Raw genomic sequence first — 12,867 nt, forward strand, 5'->3', positions numbered from 1 at the left:
GCTATACCAATACGGCTAGCCGGAGTCAGAGAACAAGCCAGGGTGTTTAACACAAGAGTTACACGTCAGGCCTCTTTCACAAACACAGAAACAAAACAATTACTAAAAGGATTTATAATCTTAAAGAGAATTGCCAGTAAACATGTCAATGAATTAATCCATCCCGATTGGGCGATTTGAGAGAGACGCTAATCAGGCAGGATTGTCGGAGCTAAGAGGTGGCGCGCACACACACACACACACACACACACACACACAATACACAGGGGGATTAACCGCTCTGGTTTAGGGAGTTAGAAAGATTAATGCAAACAGCAGATACACAGGGTTAACTCTTTATCCTTGAGGTCCACAGAGAGAATTATCGGATTCCCCAAACAACCACTGACGGATCCTTTGTTCAGGTTCCTGGAATGTTTTACTTGTGTTTGCTCCAACCACCCCAGCTGGAAGGTTATTCCAAGTAACTACTGCCGTTACCTTTTTTTACTATCAGCACTTGACACTTATTGTTCATCCTGTTCTATTCCAGATATGTATTCTTTATCATTAATATAAAGACACAATATATCTATACAAGCTCCAAAAATGCTTCAGAACGCTGCTGGAGAAAGTCTCACTGTGCGTCTGACTTTCTCCATTATAAATTTATGCTGCGCTCATAAAGCTTGGTTCTTTCCTCTGCAAAAGTAAATTACTTCAATACCCTCATAACCACACTCTCCCGCAAACCCAACGCTCGTCTTCGCCCTGTTGCTCCTCCTCCACCTACTAACTTGACCGCCTCAGACTTTGCAACTCACTTCACTGACCAAGATCTCTACAATCAGGAAAGAGATCGCTCATCTTTCTTCTTCCCCTAACCTCACTCCCTCGATCTAATTTCCTCGCATATCACCTGTACTCTGTCTTCTTCTCTTTCTGCACCTCTCACTAAAATTCGCAATCTCTCTCTCCCCTCTGGCATATTTCTATCGCCCTCCAAACATGCAACTGTAACCACAATTCCAAAGAAGCCCAACCATGACCCTAACTCCCCATCCACCTACCGTCCTATCTCGCTACTGCCTTTTGCGTCCAAGATCCTTGAAAGAATTGTGTATGCGAGATTGACAGACTTCCTCGAGTCCAACTCTCTGCCAGACCCGCTTCAGTCTGATTTCCGCGCTAAGCACGCTGTGCAAACGGCACTGACCAAAGTATCCAATGATCTACTTGCTGCAAAATCTTGTGGTCTATCTACTACTCTATCCTAATTCTCCTTGACCTGTCTGCGGCTTTTGACACTGTTGATCATCAACAGCTTCTTCTCATCCTCCGCAATATCGATCTACAAGATATTGCTCTCTCCTGGTGCTCCTCCTACCTCTCCCAGTGCTCTCTCTGTCTCGGCTTCTTCTCCCCAACTCCTCTCTGTTGGTGTCCCCAAGGTTCAGTCCTTGGTCCCCTACTGTTCTCCATCTATACTGCGTCCCTTGGTAAACTCATTAGCTCCTTTGGCTTCCAATATCCTTTCTATGCAGATGACACTCAAATCTGTCCTCTCCTGATCTCTCCCTGTCCCTCTTGACTAGTGTCTCTGACTGCCTCTTTGCTATTTCTAACTGGATGGCTGCCACTTCCTTAAACTAAACTTGACCCAAACAGAAATTCTGGTCTTTCCTCCCTCAAGTGTTGTTACTCCTGTGTCTGTCTTCCTCTAAGTCAACGGTGCTACCATCAGCTCCACCACGCAGGCTCGCTGCCTAGGTGTTCTCTTTGACTCTGACCTCTCCCTCATGCCTCATGTTCAGTGTATCGCCAAATCCTGTTATTTCCATCTCAAAAACATTGCGCGCATCCGACCCTACCTAACGCCAGATGCGACTAAGTTGCTGGTCCATTCCATTGTCCTTTCTCACCTTGACTACTGTAAGCCGCTTCTCAGTGGTCTTACGTGCTCCCAACGGTCACATAATGTCACTAACATTACAGTCCTTAATGAATGCAGCAGCGAGGCTCATCTTCCTGTCCGCCCGCACCTCCCATGCCTCACCCCTCTGTCAGTCCCTACATTGGCTTCCTGTAAGATATAGAGCTCAATTTAAACTTCTGGTTCTTGCTTTCAAATCTCCACATAATGCTGCTCCCACCTATCTATCCTCCCTAATACACAAGTATGTCCTGTCTACGCCCTCACGCTCTGCTGAAGACTTAGGACTAACTTCTGTCCATACTCCCACCTCTGATGCTCTTTGTTGGCGCTATATAAATAATGACATAATAATAAGCTGCTGAATAACCTACCATGACGTGGGCTGCAGGCATTATACAGCGTTATGGCCCAAGAGGTTCGGGATAGCGATCGATGTCAGACAGAGAGAACCCCTCAGCAAACATTAAATATCCAGAGACAGGCACACAGAGAGACCCCCTCAGCAGACTTTAAATATTCATAGACAGGTACACACAGAGACCCCAACAGCAGATAATATCCAGAGACAGGCACAGAGAGACCCCCTCAGCAGATAATATCCAGAGACAGGCACAGAGTGACCCCCTCAGCAGATAATATCCAGAGACAGGCACAGAGTGACCCCCTCAGCAGATAATATCCAGAGACAGGCACAGAGAGACCCCCTCAGCAGATAATATCCAGAGACAGGCACAGAGTGACCCCCTCAGCAGATAATATCCAGAGACAGGCACAGAGAGACCCCCTCAGCAGATAATATCCAGAGACAGGCACAGAGAGACCCCCTCAGCAGATAATATCCAGAGACAGGCACAGAGTGACCCCCTCAGCAGATAATATCCATAGACAGGCACAGAGAGACCCCCTCAGCAGATAATATCCATAGACAGGCACAGAGAGACCCCCTCAGCAGATAATATCCATAGACAGGCACAGAGAGACCCCCTCAGCACATAATATCCAGAGACATGCACAGAGAGACCCCCTCAGCAGATAATATCCAGAGACAGGCACAGAGAGACTCCCTCGGCAGATAATATCCAGAGACAGGCACAGAGAGACCCCCTCAGCAGTAATATCCAGAGACAGGCACAGAGTGACCCCCTCGGCAGATAATATCCAGAGACAGGCACAGAGTGACCCCCTCAGCAGATAATATCCACAGACAGGCACAGAGTGACCCCCTCAGCACATAATATCCAGAGACAGGCACAGAGAGACTCCCTCAGCAGATAATATCCAGAGACAGGCACAGAGTGACCCCCTCAGCAGATAATATCCAGAGACAGGCACAGAGAGACTCCCTCAGCAGATAATATCCAGAGACAGGCACAGAGTGACCCCCTCAGCAGATAATATCCAGAGACAGGCACAGAGTGACCCCCTCAGCAGATAATATCCAGAGACAGGCACAGACTGACCCCCTCAGCAGATAATATCCAGAGACAGGCACAGAGTGACCCCCTCAGCAGATAATATCCAGAGACAGGCACAGAGAGACCCCCTCAGCAGATAATATCCAGAGACAGGCACAGAGTGACCCCCTCAGCAGATAATATCCAGAGACAGGCACAGAGTGACCCCCTCAGCAGATAATATCCAGAGACAGGCACAGAGTGACCCCCTCAGCAGATAATATCCAGAGACAGGCACAGAGAGACTCCCTCAGCAGATAATATCCAGAGACAGGCACAGAGTGACCCCCTCCGCAGATAATATCCAGAGACAGGCACAGAGTGACCCCCTCAGCAGATAATATCCAGAGACAGGCACAGAGAGACTCCCTCAGCAGATAATATCCAAAAACAGGCGAAGGTAGACCCCATTAGAGGCACTCCCAATCACAGTGAGTAAAGGAAAGGCCAATCCCAGGATCCAACAAGGCCAGCTAGAATTCCTCAGGGAAATTTGGGCAAAAATCCAGCTCCACCCTGACAGGAGAAGGAAATGACCAGCTGATAAAAGACTGCCGTCGCGGCTGGCTGCCATGGGACAAGATCTCAGAATATTCCACAATTTATCCATTAACACCAGACAGAAATACAAAAACACCACATGCACAGCCAGCTCCCAGTGCAACCAGTACCACAATATAGCATATATACACAGCCACCTCCCAGTACAACCTGTACCCCAATATACCATATATACACAGCCACCTCCCAGTGCAACCTGTACCACAATATACAGTGTCTGTACCCCAATATACACACAGCCACCTCCCAGTACAACCAGTACCACAATATACAGTGACTGTACCATAATATACCATATATACACAGCCACCTCCCAGTACAACCAGTACCACAATATACAGTGTCTGTACCATAATATACCATATATACACAGCCACCTCCCAGTGCAACCAGTACCACAATATATACACAGCAATAGGCCCACCTCCCAGTGCAACCAGTACCCCAATATACACACAGCTTCCAGGTGAGAGGGCACACAAAATGAATAAAAGTTACCACTTCCCGGATTTACGAAAGCACATGAAATGACAGAGCATGGATGGTTAATAATAGAAATGTCCTGGTTTGCAGAGACATAGAACATGATTAGTGATGATTGGAGATGGATCAGAAATAGATGTATATTTAACCCTTACTGGCAGCCATTCCAAGACCGCACCAATCATTGTATGTTTAACCATTTCTACGCCAGAGGATGCAAAACCGAAAGATTGCGGAAATGTCTCAAGCACAAACCCCTAGTCCCCTCTCATATTACAACAAAACATTAACAATCTGGCATATAAAAAGGCGTGTGGCGATATACTGTATACATGTGGGTACACCCTGCTCAAGGTCACCTATTGTTAAACACACAGATTGATGCCGTCAGAAGCAGGACAATCAGAGTGAAACCCAGGAGTTCAAGTAATGAAGAATTTTACATATAGTGTCACGGCATTAAATATAGATTGTAAGCTCCTAGGGGCAGGGGCATGCTGACAGATCAAATATAACAGATCTTCTCAGTCCTAGGGACATTGAATATATAGAGCCCTGGAAGGGTGGGGTGGCGGTGAAGAATTTGGCAGAATGGGGTATACAAGGAATATTGTAAATTTTGGTAATACAATTCTAAGAATTGGGCAATCACCATGGAAACAAATTGCACATCGCTGATAGCTACACGGTTTAATAAATCTCCTCTCAGAATGACCCAGTTAAGCCATTTTGACGCAGCGCTGACGGGCAGTCATGGATGTGATACTACACGGCTGCTGAACCAGACATGATGGCCAGCGTTCCATGATTGGAACGTTCCATAAATAGATACACAGAGTAATCTTATCAAGGCTTCACCGACCGGCTTCTTTGGAGATCTAAACTTAGCCTAAAAAAAAAAACCAGGAAATACACAGGACGTTAAAGAGAAATACCACTGGAAGCGTTCAGAGCGCCCAACCACTCACTCTCTATCCCAGCATTTACTTTTTGCTTATTTTCACTGTAGTTAATTGGAAAACTAGGAATCAAATGGGGAGGAGGAAAGAAGGCTCTATAGCAGCCTTTATAGGGAGGGCTGGCTGAGGGTGCTGGGAGCTAAATTCCAACAATAGCTCTGATCTGGGGTAGTGGATGTCTGTGGACTGCATTTCCCACAATACTCAGCCAGGATTTAAGTATTGTGCTCAGCCACCATGTTACGGCGTGTCCGGTAGGAAGGAGGGATTCGGTCCACACCCCACAGGTTCCAGTATCCTGTTTTGAAGAGGTTTTGGCTCTTGCCATGGAAAGAAGATCTCAGAGAAAAACAACTGAGAAACAAAAAGGAGCAGAAGGAAGTGAGGTCTGAGAAAGGACCCCAAACCACAAAGTGGGTTTTAATTCACGCTATAGATTTTTGTCTGATGGTGTAGTCATTTTGAGATCTGGGAGTTTTACTTTGTGATTACTGTGCTGCCCGCCCTGCGCTCCTCTCTCTGTGTCAAAAAGGGTGTCGGGTATTAAATACGGGACACTGAGCAAACTCCAAATCCCATTAGCACTTGTCGTAGTTCATTAGCGGTATTTAATACCCATGGGATACAGATCATCTTATGGGGGAAGGATATCGGTACAAAGGATCACCCTATAAGAGAAACACCAATCATTACAAGGGGTTTTATGCATTACCCTTTGTAGCTAAAGGGTTTTCTCTCTCCTTCTCAATTAAAAAAAAACCGTACAGGACAATAAAAATTAACAAAGTATAGAAAACCTTAGTACCAGTCTGAATAAAATTGGGTGGAATGAGTCGTGGAAGGGATAAGGGTGATGGGAGTGGGGGATTAAATAAAGGCAGTAAGCAATTTGCTCAAATGAACTGAACGGAGATGGATACACTAAGGGGCTGGATTACAGAGGGTCCACGAAGGATGTTACAATAGCACTACACATTAATAACAATTGAATAAAGGTTTTATTGTTAGGGGCAGTCAACCACAATATATCCAACAGTGAATACCTTTACCTCACCCCCTCTAGAATGTAAACTGGTTTGAGCAGGGCCCTGAACACCCGCTGTTCCTGTGCGTTCAGATCGGCCACCTCTTGTACAGCACTACGGAATTTGTTGGCACTTTATAAATAATAATAATACAAGCTGCACAAAATACATTGCTGCTGTGTCACAGGTCTCTATCCCCCTCTAGAGGCCAAATATGGACAATAGCCATTAGCATTAATGAGAAGAGGGCCCTCGCTTGAGTTTCAAAGACTAATAGGCCTATTTACCAAACTGTGAAATACGGTGAATGTAAAATCCAGCATACTAAATTTAGACAAACACCAGAGATATTCTAGCTTCCTTACATCCAATCTCTGGCTATTTTGGACAAAATTTACCAAATCTGCTTTCAGTTCACCCCATTGACTGCTCGGTATGTAAGTGTCCATTTATTGATATGCTCATCTATTCTATACGGACATACTGCACAATATATTCTATTCCTTGTTTCTCTGTTTCAACCCCCTATGTTCGCAGGAGGGGATATTTTGCATGTTTTATAGATTGCATAAACGTGTGATTATTCCACGGGTGACTTTGTATTGAATTCTGCTCATTTACCATAAATCACTTTGTGTTTTGTTCAGCCTTCATCTCGTTATCCATGATTAGGACTCTGGATTTGTGTAATGATTTTACGTATAGAGCACTAAACGACTTATAAAGCAGACTTCAAATTAACAAAATTAAAAACAAGCAGTGGCTTTTTACAACCAAAATAAATAAAGGGCAGTTGGTTTCCAAGGTTTAGAAGGAAAATTCAATACACTTGTGACAATTCTTGCACCTATCTACAAGGTGCTCGCCCCCTCATTGAACCATGTTCCAGAAGGAAGTTATTCTACAACTGGCCGTGAAGATAGAAACCGGATTGTGCATTCTTGTCTTTCACAGGGACCTCTTTTTATGAATGAATCGGCTGCAGAGTGATGAACCAACAAATCTCGAATCAGTAAACATTTAAGGACTGGTAGCAACACAGTCTATTAAAGTGCCATTTGATCTATGGCAAAGCTGTATACATGATCTGCAAGGAGTTTACCATACCGTCAGGGAACTTGTACAGCAAAGAACCATTGGAGCGAAACACACACTGACAGGCGGTTGGGGATTCTAGGATTCAATGAATTAGTGGAGTGACATTGATCGGCTGAAAGAGTGGCCAAATCTATCTGTAATTGACAGCAGGGAACAGGACTGCTTTAAATGTAATTCTGCAACGTAAGAGACAGTGGAGGACAGTATGATACTGGGTATACACACTATAACGCAAATGTCTAACCTTGGTGCCCCAAGAATATTGGTGCTAGATTACCCAGCATGCACAGCCAGCGTAGCTGAACACCACAGGAACTGTAATTTAAAGATAGCAGGTGTGCTGAGATAGCCATCTACAGGGTGAGCAAATAGTTCAGACAGAGTATCATGAAGTTTGGGAGTCCTGCTAAAAGGCCAAATGGAGAATAATAAGCATAGAAACTGGAGAGTTTAAATTGTAATTTGTTCTTCATGCTTCCTCTAGTTGAGATTCGCCATTTCCAACATGGATGGCAGGGGTAGAGGCCTGATGGTATCATTCCTACTTCCTGGAGCATCTTGTGTTTACTCCAGAGACTAGTAACTAAACAAGATCCTGCCATGACTCGCACAGCAGAGAACACTCAGACACTCGACTCTGGGGAAGTAAGCCTCAGAACAACCTTCCATTGTGGAGGTCAGACACCTAAGAGAGCTAACAGAATAACCATACTGCATTGAAGTGAAATTCATACTGTGTATCGAGTGACAGGATCTGATCGGGCGCCAGTTGAACTGGTTTGGGGTTACACTCTACACACTACCAGGTGGTCAATGCAGTCTGAAAGGTGAATCCTTCAGATCAGAGACATTCAGACTTGGCCATCGCTGCCACAGTTTGTAAACCAAAAAAAAGTTAAAAATGTGTTTTGTAGAAGACACGCTCTGCCAACTGAAACCTGGGTGGGCAGAGTAAACACAAAGCACCACTCACATCAAGCAAGCACCATAAAAGCCCCCTAAGAAAGCCCACTTGGGAAGGGGATTCACCTGGACAGAGGACACGGTGTGGAAGACAGATAGCAGGGGCTGACATTCATACTGGGATAAGAAAGATCTGACGTGGAGAGGAGTGAATAAATACTGTAAACCCGAAAGGAGAGTCAATATGGAGGCAGGAAAGAGTAGCTGATACAACTTGGAGAAGTAGAGACAGTAGCAGGGGTCTGTAATATGCAGCTATAGTTCACCACGGAGGACGTATTGTTGGTGCCAGGGTTGGTAAGCCATGCTGAGCATTACACTGACATTGTATATATAGATAGAATTACACTATCCATAGAGAGCTACACACGTAGATACACTGCTTTCCTGGTTGGAGGTGGAATGTCCTCGTTCCCTGAGAGGGTAAGTGGTTTTACTGTACTAACAATGTATTAACCCTTTGTGGCCTGTACGGCTCAGTCCCTGCAATGACTGATCCACGTTGCAATATTTGCCCAGTTTTCACAGGACACGGATTCACGCTCATTAACCGTGCAAACCATTAGCCATCTAATGGAAAGTTACACAGCACGCGTTTTACAAAACGTCCCTTTAAAAGAGACATTATGAGCACCATAACCACTACAGTTCATTACGATGTAAAGATTCACTGGGTGCATTCTCATCAGTTTCTGACAAACCTTTTGAGTAAAACAGGGATCTCAAAGCCCAGCATGCCCACTGCTACCAAGCTTTACTTACTTATCATCTACACAAACCATTCAATATTAGAAACAATCATAGAGGGTGAGCGTATTGAACTTATCATTATCATCCCAACCTTAGCCGATTCTGCAATATTTTAATTTTTTTTTTTTTTTATTTTTTTTTAAACACACACACACAAAAAAAAAAAGAAAAAAAAAGGAAGCACTACAGGCAAGCCTAATCTCTGGCAACAAGCGCTGTGTCCCTATAGCCAGCAATACTTGTCTATACGTAGTTCAGCAGGTTTACCGATACATTACCTAGCCTAGCATGTTTGCATAGCTATACAGCTCACACATAGGTATGTACACCCTCTATTAAAAAAATTGTGCATGTCTTCTCTACCCTAATGTACGGCGGAATGTTATGCCTGAGGATTGCCATTGGGTACCTCAAGCTTGTCTGATATATGTTTATGCACTAAAAAAAAAAAAAAAAAAAAAAAAAAGGGTTCTCTAAAAACCTGGACCAATACATCCTATTACATCCCACTGTGTTTGGTACAACTACTGGTGTCGTCTCTCAGCCAATCAAACCTCCCAAACTTAGAAAAACTTGAAATCGCTAAATCGGCATATGTAACTTCCGCAATAGCAATAAGGCAAGAGAGGGGACAGGCCAAGGATGCCTGGGGGACCCTGAGATTGTGTCAAATATGCAATGTTTACCTAATCCTGATGACGTTATTAGAGAGCTAAAATCCATTGAACTGTTTACTCTCAGACTATAGTTGACCTCTAAATGAGCAAACATTCATTAGAAACATGGCATCTGGCCTTGTTATATCCTGATTTTCCAATGGCTTGTTGGCAGGTTCTTACCTTTCTGCCTTTCTTTCCATCATCTTCCATCTCTCACGTGTGCAGTCTCCTCCTCCTGCGCTCCTGGCTGGCAGATGATAAGGACAGGATGGGGGGTGGTATCGCTGTCGCCCGTGTTGAGAGATTCAATGACATCCCTGCAGCCCCAGGAGCTACAGGTGGACTTATAAGGGGCAGGAGAACCCTTAGATAAAGGGTGCCGAATTAAATAAAGGAGAAGCACGTGGAGAGAAAGATGGAGAAATATGGAGAGAATACTTGATAGAAGGGGAGAGGAGCGCTATGTTAAGGCAGAAGGACGCAACAATATGAGAAATCACAGCAAGATAGGTAAGAAATAACAGAGAAAGGTGAATTGATAGGTGAATATGGCTGCATGAAGCCTATTTGGCAGAGGTAATGCAGGGGTGGGAAGGAGAAGTCTATTTAACATTTTAATTTAGGGGGGAAAAAGAGAGAGAAAAACAAAAATTGATATTAGTAAAAGGTCACCTGTAAAAGAATAGGTACCCAACCCCCTCCCCTCCCCCCCAAAAAAACAGATTAGTTAAGCATCAATGACTGTCACAATACAAGGGGGGCCGGGGGGGGATTCATAGTACGAGAAGGCTTGTGGTATTACTAGTGATGGCATAGGCTGCATCAGTGATGGTGATTTAGTGCCTGTTACTAATGACAGGAAAGGTGAAAAACCACCAGCACAAAAAGTATCCCACTGAGGTACAAGCTGACAGGCTAATAACAATAGTGAAAGAGATACTCATACTGGTGAGATAAGCTAATAATAAGAGTGAAAGAGATACTAGCGATAGTGACAGAACATGTGGGCTTGTTAATGATAATGAAAGAGGGTGGGGACAGGTTCGGGATAGTGACTGGGGTCGGGGGCAGGTTAGTGACTGGGGGTGGGGGCAGGTTAGTGACTGGGGGTCGGGGGCAGGTTAGTGACTGGGGGTCGGGGGCAGGTTAGTGACTGGGGGTCGGGGGCAGGTTAGTGACTGGGGGTCGGGGGCAGGTTAGTGACTGGGGGTCGGGGCCAGGTTAGTGACTGGGGGTCGGGGCCAGGTTAGTGACTGGGGGTCGGGGCCAGGTTAGTGACTGGGGGTCGGGGCCAGGTTAGTGACTGGGGGTCGGGGCCAGGTTAGTGACTGGGGGTCGGGGCCAGGTTAGTGACTGGGGGTCGGGGCCAGGTTAGTGACTGGGGGTCGGGGCCAGGTTAGTGACTGGGGGTCGGGGCCAGGTTAGTGACTGGGGGTCGGGGGCAGGTTAGTGACTGGGGGTCGGGGGCAGGTTAGTGACTGGGGGTCGGGGGCAGGTTAGTGACTGGGGGTCGGGGGCAGGTTAGTGACTGGGGGTCGGGGGCAGGTTAGTGACTGGGGGTCGGGGGCAGGTTAGTGACTGGGGGTCGGGGGCAGGTTAGTGACTGGGGGTCGGGGGCAGGTTAGTGACTGGGGGTCGGGGGCAGGTTAGTGACTGGGGGTCGGGGGCAGGTTAGTGACTGGGGGTCGGGGGCAGGTTAGTGACTGGGGGTCGGGGGCAGGTTAGTGACTGGGGGTCGGGGGCAGGTTAGTGACTGGGGGTCGGGGGCAGGTTAGTGACTGGGGGTCGGGGGCAGGTTAGTGACTGGGGGTCGGGGGCAGGTTAGTGACTGGGGGTCGGGGGCAGGTTAGTGACTGGGGGTCGGGGGCAGGTTAGTGACTGGGGGTCGGGGGCAGGTTAGTGACTGGGGGTCGGGGGCAGGTTAGTGACTGGGGGTCGGGGGCAGGTTAGTGACTGGGGGTCGGGGGCAGGTTAGTGACTGGGGGTGGGGGCAGGTTAGTGATAGTGACTGGGGGTGGGGGCAGGTTAGTGACTGGGGGTGGGGGCAGGTTAGTGACTGGGGGTGGGGGCAGGTTAGTGATAGTGACAGGGGTGGGGGCAGGTTAGTGATAGTGACAGGGGTGGGGGCAGGTTAGTGATAGTGACAGGGGTGGGGGCAGGTTAGTGATAGTGACAGGGGTGGGGGCAGGTTAGTGATAGTGACAGGGGTGGGGGCAGGTTAGTGATAGTGACATGGGTGGGGGCAGGTTAGTAATAGTGACAGGGGGTGGGGGCAGGTTAGTAATAGTGACAGGGGGTGGGGGCAGGTAAGTGACTGGGGGCTGGTTAGTGATAGTGACTGGGGGCAGGTTAGTGATAGTGACTGGGGGCAGGTTAGTGATAGTGACTGGGGGCAGGTTAGTGATAGTGACTGGGGGCAGGTTAGTGACCTGGGGGTGGGGGCAGGTTAGTGACCTGGGGGTGGGGGCAGGTTAGTGACCTGGGGGTGGGGGCAGGTTAGTGACCTGGGGGTGGGGGCAGGTTAGTGACTGGGGTGGGGGCAGGTTAGTGACTGGGGTGGGGGCAGGTTGGTGGCAGGTTGGTGAATGGGGTGGGGGCAGGTTAGTGACTGGGGTGGGGGCAGGTTGGTGGCAGGTTGGTGAATGGGGTGGGGGCAGGTTAGTGACTGGGGTGGGGGCAGGTTGGTGGCAGGTTGGTGAATGGGGTGGGGGCAGGTTAGTGACTGGGGTGGGGGCAGGTTGGTGGCAGGTTGGTGAATGGGGTGGGGGCAGGTTAGTGCCCTGGGGGTGGGGGCAGGTTAGTGACTGGGGGTGGGAGTAGGATAGAGTGCTACACACAGTATTAATAGAGACATATACCCTCAGCCAGGGGACACTGTGGGGCTCCTCACTGTTGCTCCCAGCAGGCAGACTGCACTCCGACCCACTCCTCCATCCAGGCGCTCAGGACTCTTTTCAAGTCTCCTGCCATGTTGGGTGTAGCCTTCCCAGCATGCCGTGC

General features: G+C 47.5%; 1 protein-coding gene across 5 annotated transcripts in view; it reads right to left on the reverse strand.

The window, feature by feature from the left end:
* Positions 1 to 12,863, reverse strand: part of CCM2 (CCM2 scaffold protein) — a 32,639-nt gene extending 19,776 nt beyond the window's left edge. For 3 of the 5 annotated variants that reach the window (XM_063452849.1, XM_063452851.1, XM_063452847.1), the window contains exons 1-2: positions 12,726 to 12,863; positions 10,048 to 10,469 (exon numbers count right to left, since the gene is read on the reverse strand). In XM_063452849.1, coding sequence (XP_063308919.1) covers positions 10,048 to 10,077 — 30 coding nt within the window. In that variant the 5' untranslated portion in view covers positions 10,078 to 10,469; positions 12,726 to 12,863. Of the gene's footprint in view, positions 1 to 2,286; positions 2,377 to 10,047; positions 10,470 to 12,725 lie in introns of those variants that run through there. The other 2 variants (XM_063452848.1, XM_063452850.1) reach the window with 2 other exon arrangements.
* Positions 12,864 to 12,867: the final 4 nt, after the last annotated feature.

The sequence above is a fragment of the Pelobates fuscus genome, chromosome 4 (assembly GCF_036172605.1).
Source record: "Pelobates fuscus isolate aPelFus1 chromosome 4, aPelFus1.pri, whole genome shotgun sequence".
Lineage (NCBI taxonomy): Eukaryota > Metazoa > Chordata > Amphibia > Anura > Pelobatidae > Pelobates > Pelobates fuscus.